The sequence below is a fragment of the Oncorhynchus clarkii genome, chromosome 22, assembly GCF_045791955.1.
Source record: "Oncorhynchus clarkii lewisi isolate Uvic-CL-2024 chromosome 22, UVic_Ocla_1.0, whole genome shotgun sequence".
Taxonomy (NCBI): domain Eukaryota; kingdom Metazoa; phylum Chordata; class Actinopteri; order Salmoniformes; family Salmonidae; genus Oncorhynchus; species Oncorhynchus clarkii.
In genome coordinates this window covers 42,504,822-42,519,379 of record NC_092168.1, presented here as the reverse complement: position 1 = coordinate 42,519,379, position 14,558 = coordinate 42,504,822, and the positions used below count along the sequence as shown (strand labels likewise).

The 14,558-nt window shown below is 41.4% G+C and overlaps 1 protein-coding gene across 1 annotated transcript in view; it reads right to left on the bottom strand.

Moving 5' to 3' along the window:
• Positions 1 to 14,558, bottom strand: part of LOC139380931 (contactin-associated protein-like 5) — a 131,699-nt gene that overhangs the window by 83,671 nt on the left and 33,470 nt on the right. The window contains exon 2 of the mRNA XM_071124100.1: positions 226 to 336. Within this exon, the coding sequence (XP_070980201.1) occupies positions 226 to 336 (111 nt within the window). The remainder of the gene's footprint in view (positions 1 to 225; positions 337 to 14,558) is intronic.

The window sequence follows — 14,558 nt, the reverse complement described above, 5'->3', positions numbered from 1 at the left end:
ACAACCATAGAATTAAATGACAAGAAATTGTTGTTTACAATCCATTCATCAAATAATTTATAGCTATACACTGAAAAATGTATGTTTATTAATTAAGCTACATGTGGAAATGAAATGCTAAACAAACATACTCGGCACGTAATGTTCATGGGAAGTAGGCATCATGAGGATCATTATTACTGATATGTCTACTCGGTGTTGAGCATGGTCTTAGTCTTTACTCACCATCTCGTCTGTTGAGCTTGGCGAAGTGTGGAGCGTTACTGATGGAGGACTGCGAGGACCTCTCAAAGGAGGCCTGAAGAAGATTTGATACCAAAGGGCCATCACAGTTATCTAAAAAGACCAAAACCAGAACACTCAGGTCAGTAAGATCATAAAGTAGTCTGAAAACTGTAGCAAATATGCTTTCCACATACATTTTATAACATTGAAATTATCCTATTTCCTGTGATCTCCTTGAGCATGTATTATACTGTCTTCAGTGAATGATTGACGACATTCAAGTGAGGTTCACTAGCTCCAGTATCTGCCAAATGACAGTGTATTGTATATGCAGACAAACGTGACAACCAACTCATTAAACTCTGATGGCATTAGACACAAAAGATGGGAAAGACAAATGGTTCTGAGAAGGGTTACACCTAATGCTTCATTTCAAAGTCATGCACAGGCTGATGAAATACGAGTTCTCCTAACTTTGTCTCTTCGTTTACCAAGCTTTACCGTTCTTTGTGGACTGGGAGACTTAACTAATTGCATGTCTCGTAAATGAGTCAAATATTTTGGCATTTGTGATGGAGCACCACAGTGAAAGTTAATTTACCCCTTGTTGTTATAGTCCTCATAGTGGATAATACATGGTTTCCAACATTCTGAAGCTAGCCCTCTTCATCTAGGAATGTGCACCATTTTGTTAACGTTTGTCTCTAGAGAATATGGACAGTTTGATGATGAGTTATGCAGAAAGTACAGAGACCTTCAAATGACCGACAACAAACCGCCTGGAACAGGGATCATCAAAGGCGGGCCCATTTGTTCAATGGAGGCCCATTTGTTCAATGGAGGCCCATTTGTTCAACGGCGGCCCCATTTGTTCAACGGCGGCCCATTTGTTCAATGGAGGCCCATTTGTTCAACGGCGGCCCATTTGTTCAACGGCGGCCCATTTGTTCAACGGCGGCCCATTTGTTCAACGGCGGCCCATTTGTTCAACGGTGGGCCCATTTGTTCTTGAGTGGATGGTCGGGGGACTGGAATGTAATGACAAATAATTTGTAGACTGCAAATTTACTGCAAGAAGCTCAAACAGATATAATCTTTGACTAAAACATAATAATTTCAAACCTTGCTTACATTTGTATACGATCACGTGTCTCTATATTATGCGTGGGAACACATTTCCAAAAATAAAATCACATGGAATTGATTTCCTGGTGTTGTTACAGTCTTATGTCCAGCAACTAAAATAAAATAAAAAATCATTTTTTAAAAATGTTTATTTATTTTTTGCTCAGAAAACTTGGAAAGGGGGCAAATAAAACCACGCAGGGTCCAAATTTCGCACCACAGGGCACCAGTTTGGGAACCGTGGCCTAGAACTTGTTTGAAGTTATCTGTCCTGGTCCAAGTGGGTACAAGCCTCTTTAATCTCTCATTGTTGGGATGAAGACATTTTCAGTTTAGAGGAAATCATCAAGAAATCGCCTCCTTGTTCACATAAAAGATCAAAATCACTTTTTCTTATTTTGTCTGCTTGCCCTTCCTCTAACAATAACAATTGACATATATGTTTTAATCTGTTTAGAACAGGGTCAAGAAAACCCAAGAGACAAACCATTAGTGTTTCCTGTTTTCAATTGTGGCTTCAAAGAGCATCAGCACAATATTTGATTATGATGCTGCCAGGCTTTTATATCACATAACGAGCACATATCACTCCTCTCTTCTCTCTTCTCACATTCTTATGTTCCTTCTATTCTTACAGTGCATTCGGAATGTATTCAGACCGTTTCCCCTTGTCCACATTTTGTTACGTTACAGCCTTATTATAAAATTGCTTAAATAAAAAATGGCACTCATCAATCTACACACAATACAACCGTAATGACAAAGCAAAAAAGGTTTTTAAAATTTTTTGCAAATGGTTTAAAAATAAAAAACTGAAATACCTTATTTACATAAGTATTCAGACCCTTTACTATGAGACTCGAAATTGAGCTCAGGTGAATTCTGTTTCCATCCATCATCCTTGAGATGTTTCTACAACTTCATTAGGGTCCACCTGTTGTAAATTCAATTGACTTGACATAATTTGTAAAGGCACACACCTGTCTATATAAGCCCCCACAGTTGACAGTGTATGTCAGAGCAAAAACTAAGCCATGAGTTCGAAGGATTTGTCCGTAGAGCTCCAAGACAGGATTGGGTCGAGGCACAGATGTGGGGAAGGGGACCAAATCATTTCTGCAGCAGTGAAGGTCCCCAAGAATGCAGTGGTCTCCATCATTCTTAAATGGAAGACATTTGGACCCACCACCCGGCCAAACTGACCCATCGGGGAGAAGGGTATTGGTCATGGAGGTGACCATGAACCCGATGGTCATTCTGACAGAGCTCCAGAGTCCCTCTATGGAGATGGGAGAACCTTTTAATCAGGCCTTCATGGTAGAGTGCCCAGACGGAAGCCGAAATGCCAAGCGTCACATCTGGAGGAAACCTGGCACCATCCCTACGGTAAAGCATGGTGGTGACAGCATCATGATGTGGGGATGTTTTTCAGTGGCAGGGACTGAGCGGCTCGTGAGGATCGAAGGAAAGATGAATGGAGAAAAGTACAGAGAGAGCCTTGATGAAAACCTGCTGCAGAGCACTCAGGACCTCAGACTGGGGTGAAGGTTCACCTTCCAACAGGACAACGACCGAAAGCACACAGCCAAGACAACGCAGGAGTGGCTTCAGGACAAGCCTCAAGGCTCCCCATCCAACCTGACAGAGCTTGAGAGGATCTGCAGAGAAGAATGGGAGAAATTCCCCAAATACAGGTGTGCCAAGCTTGTAGTGTCATACCCAAGAAGACTCGAGGCTGTAAACGCTGCCAAAGGTGCTTCAACAAAATACTGAGTAAAGGGTCTGAATACTTATGTAAATGTGATATTTCAGTTTTTATTTTTAATACATTTGCAATAATTTCTAAAAACCTGTTTTTGCTTTGTCATTATGGGGTATTGTGTGTAGATTGATGAGTGGAAAAAAATCATTCAATCCATTTTAGAATAAGGCTGTAATGTAACAAAATGATGAAATAGTCAAGGGATCTGAATACTTTCCGAATCCACAGTATGTCTATCTCTTAGACCACATCTGTCCAATTCATTCCACGGAGGACTGAGTGTCTCTGGATTTTCCCTCCTCCCTTGTACTTGATTGTTGAATTAAGGTCACTAATTAGTAAAATAACTCCCCTCACCTGGTTGTCATGGTCTTAATTTAAAGGAAAAAAGGAAAAACCCAAACACACTAGGCCCTCATGGAATAAGTTTGACACCTCTTAGACTTTCTCTCTTTCCCTGAGGCCAATTAGTACATTACATCATTGATTCAGTAGTACCTCATTGACCTGCTGAGACCTGCTGCTTTCCACTGCACCTTATTGCCACTCACCATAGCGATGCTGAGAACAGTTTGTTTACAGACTGGAGAGAATGCCAGCGTGAGACTCAGCTCCACAGAGAAGTATGTGGTATATATCTCCTTTTCATAGTCCTGTATTCTCTCTGGCTCCCTCTTCTATTTCCTTGCATTTCTCTCTTACTCCTCTCCTCTCTGAACACTTGCCCGCCCCCAGCTCAACTGTCTCTCTCTTTCTCATTAGAGCATATTTCCTCTCATCTTCTCTCCTCTGTGATTGCTGGGGACAGCTTTTTCCCTCGTCAGCTGGATGAGGCTTTGCCCTCAGATTGCAGTTTGGGACCTGTCACTGACCCCCTCCCCCTACCTCCTCCCCTCAGAGGAATGCAGAGGAAGACTGTGTCTACTCTATACACTCTCCAGGGGCCTGCGGTTTTAGTTGCCAAGCGGTAGCTAAGCTGATTATTCAGCTAATTAACCTTTTCACGAGTCTGCTCAAAAAGACACACATAAAAAAAGATGGCTCCAGGTTTTATGAATTGATTTCCAACAACATCATGAGAGGGAAAGAGATGCGAGAGTGACAGCAGGAAGAAGAGACATATGTTGAAAGCAGGGAGATAGGGTACAAGGTGGAGAGGGCGGTCCTTGAGAGTGTCAGATGCAGGGTGGAGAGGGGTCCTGCAGAGTGAAGGATGCAGGGTGGAGAGGGGTCCTGGAGCATGCAGGGGGCAGGATGGAGAGGGGTCCGGCAGCGTGCAGGGTGGAGAGGGGTCCGACAGGGTGCAGGATGCAGGGTGGAGAGGGGTACGGGACATACAGGATGCAGGGTGGAGAGGGGTTCGGCATGGTGTGGAGGCCCCTCTGGTTAACACTCAGTGTGATTCGTTTCCGCTAAGATACGTCAGAGACAGACAGAGTAGCCTTTACATTCTGTTAAAAAACAAGAAGAAGAAAGGTTGGAAGATGTGATTCTGTGGTTCTAAGCTGTGAGGCTGTAGTGGCCAGGGAATGATATGATACCCAATGAGGGCTCTAAGTACCTAAAGGAAAGGACAGCAACGAGGCGCCAATCTGCTCAGAAACATACAGGGTATACTGTAGAATCACTGGGATATCCCGAAGCCTTAACCGCTATGGATTGGAGAACAAAACATTTAGAAATTCACACATATCACAGATTTTGTGGTGTTATTTGCAGCACAATTTTTTAAAACAAATTATAACAATCTAAGCAAGAAGCGAAAATGAGGTAGGTGTCCCTTGCCTTCTCTGCATTGGTCACCTTCCGGTTCTCTTTGTTAAAAGACCTCAAGCAGTTTGCCCTCCATGTCCTTTAGCTGCCCACACACTGTCCTTTGTGGCAGTCACATCTGCAATAAGCCTCAAGGTTGCTGTCCACCGTATTGGACTACACAGTCTTTGAAAGCAAGGAGAGCCTTGAGTGCAATCCAATTGACTCCTCTTATTGATCTGCTTAATTCCTATGGCTAGGGGTTCCGCTAGTGGCACCCCTCGACAATATTCCGACAACATTCCGCTCAAAAGGCAGCGTGGGAAATTCAATTTTTTTTTTTTTTATATGTAACTTTCACACATTAACAAGTGCAATACACCAAATGAAAGATAAACTTCTTGTTATCTACCCATCGTGTCCAATTTTAAAAATGCTTTACAGTGAAAGCACAACATATGATTGATTATGTTAGGTCAGAGCCAAGTCACAAAAACACACACAGCCATTTTTTTTAGGAGTCACAAAAAGCAGAAATATCGATAAAATTAATCACTAACCTTTGATGATCTTCATCAGATGACACTCATAGGAAATCATGTTACACAATACATGTATGTTTTGTTCATATTTATATCCAAAATTCTCAGTTTACATTGGCGCGTTAAGATCAGTAATGTTTTTGCTTCCAAAACATCCGGTGATTTTGCAGAAAGCCACATCAATTCACAGAAATACTCATAATAAACATTGATAAAAGATACAAGTGTTATTCACAGAATTAAAGATAGACTTCTCCTTAATGCAACTGCTGTGTAAGATTTTTAAAAAAACTTTACGGAAAAATCACACCATGCAATAATCTGAGTACGGCGCTCAGACGATAAAATCAGCCCAAAAAATATCCGCCATGTTGGAGTCAACATTAGTCAGAAATAGCATTATAAATATTCACTTACCTTTGATGATTTTCATCAGAATGCACTCCCAGGAATCCCAGTTCCACAATAAATGTTTGATTTGTTCGATAAAGTTCATAATTTGTCCAAATTCCTCCTTGTTGTTAGCGCGTTCAGCCCAGTAATCCATCTTCATGAGGCGCGAGCACTACATCCAGACACAGTCCAAAAGTTCCTTTACAGACCGTAGAAACATTTCAAACGATGTATAGAATCATTCTTTAGGATGTTTTTAACATAAATCTTCAATAATGTTACAACCGGAGAATTCCTTTGTCTGTAGAAAAGCCATGGAACGAGAGCTACCACAGAGTTTGTGGCACTCTGCCAGACCACTCACTCAAAGAGCACTTATGAGCCCCTCCTTTATAGTAGAAGCCTCAAACAAGTTTCTAAAGACGGTTGAGATCTAGTGGAAGCCTTAGGAAGTGCAAAATTACCCCATAGACACTGTGTATTTGATAGGCCAAGCTTTGAAAAACTACAACCCTCAGATTTCCCACTTCCTGGTTGGATTTTTCTCAGGTTTTCGCCTGCCATATGAGTTCTATTATACTCACAGACATCATTCAAACAGTTTTAGAAACCTCAGAGTCTTTTCTATCCAATACTACTAATAATATGCATATATTAGCATCTGGGAATGAGTAGGAGGCAGTTTACTCTGGGCACACTTTTCATCCAAAAGTGAAAATGCTGCCCCCTATCCCAAACAGGTTTTAATATTACACAGTAAATTGTCATATCTTGATTATATAAGCACTTTCTCTCTCCCTCTCTCTCTCCCCTTCTCTCCCCCTCTCTCTCTCTCTCTTTCTCTAGCTTTCCTTCACACTCTCTCTTCCTCTCTCTCTTTCTCTAGCTTTCCTTCACTCTCTCTCTTACTCTCTCTTTCTCTAGCTTTATTTCTCCCTCTAACTCTCTCATGTTTAATGTGATAATATAAGTGATCAATTGTTTCCACTTCTGAGGTATGAGGCTTAGTCATGCATAGTAATTAAATCAGGGCCACCTGCTATGTGTGTGGCATATGCCAAACTGCATTACATTTATCTGAAATGTAATTCATGCATTACCTCCCCCTTACATTGTCAAAAACATTATTGTATCTTACATGTCAATTAATCGGATTTCCATTCCATTTAAATTCACATCACATACAACTCCTTAAACACTGTTGGGTACCAGCTACCTGGCGATAGTTGCTAGTCCATTGTCCAATTTTTGTTGAGGATCTATGAGAAAACATGACATGACTGGTTTCAGTTGAGGATAGGTCTAAAGAAGATCTACAACCATCTTCTCTCAACCGTGACCTTCAGTGCAGACATTTCTATCAGATGCAATATCGTAAGGTACTTCAGGGGAGCATAAACACCTATACAACATACAACTGGGGTTCTACAGCCATAATAACAGAGGTCGATGTCATCTCCATGGCAACAGCCTTTAGCCACACAGAGGGTATAAATGGCCCAAATATCCTCTGCACCTTGACAGGTGATGTGTAGAATATTAGATGATTGAATTGGCATGTGAATATTGTAGTAATGAAAAACAAAAACATTCCACAACTTGGAATACAATCGTGAGTTATGAAAGCCCCATCCATGTCAGTACGAGACAGCGAGAGAACTGCCTGTGGACTCAATAACACTGAGGGCAAGCTGCGCAGCATGGCTTTGCAGGCTCTGACACGCGGTGGATCATCGGCTATCTTTAAAACGAGGGCCTATTCTGGCACTGTCAGCCAGGCACTTCTCTCTCAAGGTCTCAGCCCATTCTGAGCAGAGAGAAAACACAGGTTTCCACTGCATATTCTGAATAAAATAACTCAACTTGTCACACCCTGACCATAGTTTGCTTTGTATGTTTCTGTTTTGTTTGGTCAGGGTGTGATCTGAGTGGGCATTCTATGTTAGATGTCTAGTTTGTCTGTTTCTGTGTTTGGGCCTGATATGGTTCTCAATCAGAGGCAGGTGTTAGTCATTGTCTCTGATTGGGAACCATATTTAGGTAGCCTGTTTTGTGTTGGGTTTTGTGGGTGATTGTCTATGTTAGTTGCTTGTGTCAGCACAGGTCTCATTTATAGCTTCACGGTTGTTTATTGTTTTTGTATAGTTTGTATTCAGTGTTCAGTGCTTTCTTTTATTAAATATTCATCATGAACACATACCACGCCGCATTTTGGTCCTCCGATCCTTCTCGCCTCTCCTCTTCAGATGAAGAGCCCGTGACACAACTGAATCAGAATATTCAGTATTCTGTAGAATAACTCAACTGAATCAGTATATACAGTATTCTGTAGAATAACTAAACTGACTCTGAATATACTGTATTCTGTAGAAAACTAAACTGAATCAGAATATACTGTATTCTGTAGAATAACTAAACTGACTCTGAATATACTGTATTCTGTAGAATAACTCAACTGACTCTGAATATACTGTATTCTGTAGAAAAACTCAACTGAATCAGAATATACAGTATTCTGTATAATGGTTCTTCTGTGTTGAGTAATAACAAACATGTTTTACTTTCAGTTCTCTATCTTAGCATATTACTTTGCCGCACATATGAAAAGCTGATATAGCTTATGACATTAACTACTGTAAGGTTTGACGTTTCCTGGCCTTTCTGGGGAATTTGCATGTAATTGCAAACACATTTCCACTAAGCTCTCAGCAGCTCATGGTGGCAGCTGCCTCTGAGTCTACCAATCTCACAGGAGTCAATGGCCTTGAGAAAGAAAAATAAAAAGATAATATAATATCAATATTTACTCAAGGGAATTCTTGGTCAACCCAGGCCACTGTTGCTGCATGTCATGAAACCAAATTCCATTTTAATACAGTCCATTTTAATATATAGTACCAGTCAAAAGATTGGACACACCTACTCATTCAAGGGTTTTTCTTTATTTTTACTATTTTCTAAATTGTAATATAATGGTGAAGACATCAAAACTATGAAACAACACATATGTAATAATTTCTTAAGCAAAACAGTGTTTATGAGATTATTTGAAGTAGCCACCCGTTGCCTTGATGACAGCATTGAACACTCTTGGCATTCTCTCAACCAGTTTCATTAGGTAGTCACCTGAAATGCATTTCAATTAACAGGTGTGCCTGTGCAGGTTCATTTGTGGAATTTCTTTCCTTCTTAATGCGTTTGAGCCAATCAGTTGTGTTGTGTCAAGGTAGGGGTGGCATACAGAAGATAGCCCTATTTGGTAAAAGACCAAGTCCATATTATGGTAAAAACAGCTGAAATAAGCAAAGAGAAATGACACTCCATCATTCATTTAAGACATGAAGGTCAGTCAATCCAGAACATTTCAAGAACTTCTAAAGGTTTTTAAGTTCAGTCTCAAAAACCATCAAGCGCTATGATAAAACTGTCTGTCATGAGGACCGCCACAGGAAAGGAAGACCCAGAGTTAACTCTGCTGCAGAGGATACGTTTATTAGAGTTACCAGCCTCAGAAAGTGCAACCCAAAGGAACAGAGTTCAAGTAACATCTCAACATCAACTCTTCCGAGGAGACTGTGTGAATCAGTCCTACATGATCAAATTGCTGCAAAGAAACCACTACTAAAGGACACCAATAAGAAAATACATGCTTGGGCCAAGAAACACAAGTAATGAACATTAGACTGATGGAAATCTGTCCTTTGGTCTGATAAGTCCAACATTTAGATTTTTGGTCCCAACCGCCGTGTCTTTGTGAGATGCAGAGTAGGTGAAAGGAGGATCTTCACATGTGTGGTTCCCACCGTGAAGCATGGAGGAGGAGGTGTGATGGTGTGGAGGTGCTTTGCTGGTGACACTGTTTGTGATTTATTTAGAATTCAAGACACCCTTAACCAGCATGGCTACCGCAGTATACTACAGCGATACGCCATCCATCTGGTTTGCCCTTAGTGGGAATATCATTTATTTTTCAACAGGACAATGACCAAACACACCTCCAGGGCTGTGTAAGGGATATTTGACCAAGAAGGAGAGTGGTGGAGTGCTGCATCAGATGACCTGGCAGATGACCAATCCCCCATTCTTAACCAAATTGAGATGTTTGGGATGAGATGGACCACCAGCGTGAAGGAAAAGCAGCCAACAAGCAGCCAATCAGCAGCCAATCAGCATATGTGGGAACTCCTTCAAGACTGTTGGAAAAGCCTTGCAGGTGAAGCTGGTTGAGAGAATGCCAAGAGCGTGAAAAGCTGTCATCAAAGCAAAGGGTGGCTACTTTGAAGAATTTAAAATAAACTTTAATTTGTTTAACACTTTTTTGTTTACTACATGATTTCATATGTGTTATTTCATAGTTTTGATGTATTCACTATTATTATACAATGTAGTAAATGGTAAAAATAACACAAAACAACGTGAATGAGTAGGTGTGTCCAAACATTTGACTGGTACTGAAGTCAAATGTTTCCTTTCACGCAGTAGTTTCTCTTGCAAAGTTTCACAAAATGTCCCAGAGAGTTAAATTGGAAAGAATTACTTTTCTGATTAAAAACATCTCTTGGACCCTGGGGTGTATTTTATTTAATTGCCAGAAAACATTGTTATATCTTCCTATCTGCATAGATTTAAGACAAAGGCAAACTAATGCTGTTGATGCCACACAAACCAAGGTGAAAGAAGAGAAGATACAAAGACATTATAAATAACAAACCAATCATCTTTTGCTGAACTTCCATTGTTATTCAGGAGTAGCTGAATATCTCCTCCATGTATTTACAAGAACATACAGTGGGGCAAACAAGTATTTAGTCAGCCACCAATTGTGCAAGTTCTCCCACGTAAAAATATTCGAGAGGCCTGTAATTTTCATCATAGGTACACTTCAACTATGACAGACAAAATGAGAAGAAAAAAATCCAGAAAATCACATTGTAGGATTTTTTATGAATTAATTTTCAAATTATGGTGGAAAATAAGTATTTGGTCAATAACAAAAGTTTATCTCAATACTTTGTTATATACCCTTTGTTTTGCAATGACAGAGGTCAAACGTTTTCTGTAAGTCTTCACAAGGTTTTCACACACTGTTGCTGGTATTTTGGCCCATTCCTCCATGCAGATCTCCTCTAGAGCAGTGATGTTTGGGGCTGTTGCTGGGCAACACGGACTTTCAACTCCCTCCAAAGATTTTCTATGGGGTTGAGATCTGGAGACTGGCTAGGCCACTCCAGGACCTTGAAATGCTTCTTACGAAGCCACTCCTTCGTTGCCCGGGCGGTGTGTTTGGGATCATTGTCATGCTGAAAGACCCAGCCACGTTTCATCTTCAATGCCCTTGCTGATGGAAGGAGGTTTTCACTCAAAATCTCACGATACATGGCCCCATTCATTCTTTCCTTTACACGGATCAGTCGTCCTGGTCCCTTTGCAGAAAAACAGCCCCAAAGCATGATGTTTCCACCCCCATGCTTCACAGTAGGTATGGTGTTCTTTGGATTCAACTCAGCATTCTTTGTCCTCCAAACACGACGAGTTGAGTTTTTACCAAAAAGTTATATTTTGGTTTCATCTGACCATATGACATTCTCCCAATCTTCTTCTGGATCATCCAAATGCTCTCTAGCAAACTTCAGACGGGCCTGGACATGTACTGGCTTAAGCAGGGGGACACGTCTGGCACTGTAGGATTTGAGTCCCTGGCGGTGTAGTGTGTTACTGATGGTAGGCTTTGTTACTTTGGTCCCAGCTCTCTGCAGGTCATTCACTAGGTCCCCCCGTGTGGTTCTGGGATTTTTGCTCACCGTTCTTGTGATCATTTTGAAACCACGGGGTGAGATCTTGCGTGGAGCCCCAGATCGAGGGAGATTATCAGTGGTCTTGTATGTCTTCCATTTCCTAATAATTGCTCCCACAGTTGATTTCTTCAAACCAAGCTGCTTACCTATTGTAGATTCAGTCTTCCCAGCCTGGTGCAGGTCTACAATTTTGTTTCTGGTGTCCTTTGACAGCTCTTTGGTCTTGGCCATAGTGGAGTTTGGAGTGTGACTGTTTGAGGTTGTGGATAGGTGTCTTTTATACTAATAACATGTTCAAGCAGGTGCCATTAATACAGGTAACGAGTGGAGAACAGAGGAGCCTCTTAAAGAATAAGTTACAGGTCTGTGAGAGCCAAAAATCTTGCTTGTTTGTAGGTGACCAAATACTTATTTTCCACCATAATTTGCAAATAAATTCATAAAAAAATCCTACAATGTCATTTTCAGGATTTTTTTTCTCATTTTGTCTGTCATAGTTGAAGTGTACCTATGATGAAGATTACAGGCCTCTCTCATCCTTTTAAGTGGGAGAACTTGCACAATTGGTGGCTGACTAAATACATTTTTGCCCCACTGTAAATATTTCTCTAGAATACACATTTTCCAGTACTCAGTAGGTTACTATAACCAAATACGAGGCATCCAAGTAAAGTTACAGTAGTTTGTGGATTCATCCATAACTACATCTAACCTTTTAAATCAATGAGTGGGTAAATGAAATCCAACTATTTTCTACACCCATTAAATCCTGAGATTGATTTTCTCCACTGGTTCTACAAATCCCCCACCGGTTTTGATTAGCCTATTACCTGCGTTGTGAGGCATGAAAATCCTCTAGGGATTAATACCTGAAACAGGACCTGATGAGTCTTCCTTATAAAACTCCAATTCCCATGGCGATTAGATAACGAGATCATTGCCCAAAGATAAACAAATGATGACATTAATTGTATCATTCATTCAGATTGCGGCTTGCACATTTACTGAATCACATATCCAAATTGAGTTGAGTTATAAGCAAAAACCTGCACGAACACTTGTCATGTTCCCCTAATCCATCAGTGTGAGATTAGAGCACTTCCACCAGGCAGAAGGAGATTAAGAGGCCAGTGATCTGAGCGTGTCGGCCTCATCTTCCACTTATACAGCCCTGCCCGCCAGGCCCCAATAAGAGCAGTGAGCAGGGTAGAGCTCCTTCACTGCACCACAACTCTTCTTTGTTTTTCCACAGAGCAGTGATCACTCCTGGATCATCACCGTGTAGCTGCTAAAGAGGATCCCAGGCCATAATAAGAACTGGCAACATCTTGATTACAATAATCACTGTAGTCTGTCCGTCAGTTACTCATTCATGGATTTCTCTTTATATAATTTTTCTTTGTGGATGCTGTCTCTATGTTGGAGCTCTCCTCCTGGAAATTTCTGCAGTGTCTAATGACAATTTATTTGGTAGACAACGACATCATGTAAAAAAAAACAGACAGCAGCAATGAGCCTGTTTGCGCTACTTTGGCTGACTGATCTTATCTGACCTGATTTGACGACCATAAAATCGCTCGCCAGAAGATGTCTCTGACGCTAAGTGATTCAATACATTTTTTAAGACCCAGATACGGTCGGGCAGTGAGATACACTACATGGCCAAAATCATGTGGACACTTGCTCGTTCGAACAGTTTATTTCAAAAATCATTAATATGGAGTTGGAACCCCATTTGCTGTAACAGCCTCCACTCTTCTGAAAAGGATTTCCACTAGATGTTAGAACATTGCTGTGGTGACTTACTTCCATTGAGTCATAAGAGCATTAGTGAGGTTGGATACTGATTTTGGGCAATTAGGCGTGGCTCGCAGTCGGCATTCCAATTCATCCAAAAGGTGTTCGATGGGGTTGAGGTCAGGGCAATGTGCTGAAACAGGAAAGGGCATTCCCCAAACCATTGCCACAAAGTTGGATGCACAGAAACATGTAGAATGTCATTGTATGCTGTAGCGTTAAGATTTCCCTTCATTGGAAATAAGGAGCCTAGCCCGAACCATGAAAAACAGCCCCAGACAAATAATGCTACTCTACCAAACTTAACAGTTGGCACTATGCATTGAGGCAGGTAGCGTTCTGCTGGCATCCACCAAACCCAGATTCACCTGGGTGGCTATGGGGAGGGAGGCTGACTGATTAATCACTTCAGAGAACACGTTTCCACCGCTCCAGAGTCCAGTGGCGGCGAGCTTTACACCACTCTAGCAGATGCTTGGCATTGATCTTAGATCTTAGGCTTGTGTGCGGCTGCTCTACCATGGAAACTCATTTTATGACTTTACCAATGACAAGTAATTGTGCTGACATTGCTTCCAGAGGCTGTTTGGAACTCGGTAGTGAGTATTGCAACCGAGGACAGGCGATTTTTTACGAACTACACACTTTAGCACTCAGAGGTCCCATTCTGTGAGCTTGTGTGGTCAACCACTTTGCGGCTGAGCCGTTGTTGCTCCTTGACGTTTCCACTTCACAATAACAGCACTTACAGTTGACCGGGGCAGCTCTAGCAGGGTATAAATTTGATGAACTGACTTGATGGAAAGGTGGCATCCTACGACGGTGCCACACTGAAAGCCACTGAGCTCTTCGTAAGGCCATTCTACTGCCATTGTTTGTCTATGGAGATTGCATGGCTGTGTGCTCGATTTTATACACCTGTCAGCAATGGGTGTGGATGAAAGAGCCGAATCCACTAATTTGAAGTGGTGTCCTGCCAATGTACATTACGAAAATCACTACAGCAAATTCCAATGTGCTCTGAAGAGATTTTGATGTTGGCGTTTTATTCTGTGGTATGCTGCAGGCTGCTGTGCATGTTGGCGGTTTGCTTTCTGTCCTTGCCTATCTCACTCTCTGCCCCTTCTTCTCCCTCTGCTACTCTCTAAGCAGACATGTAAAACCCTG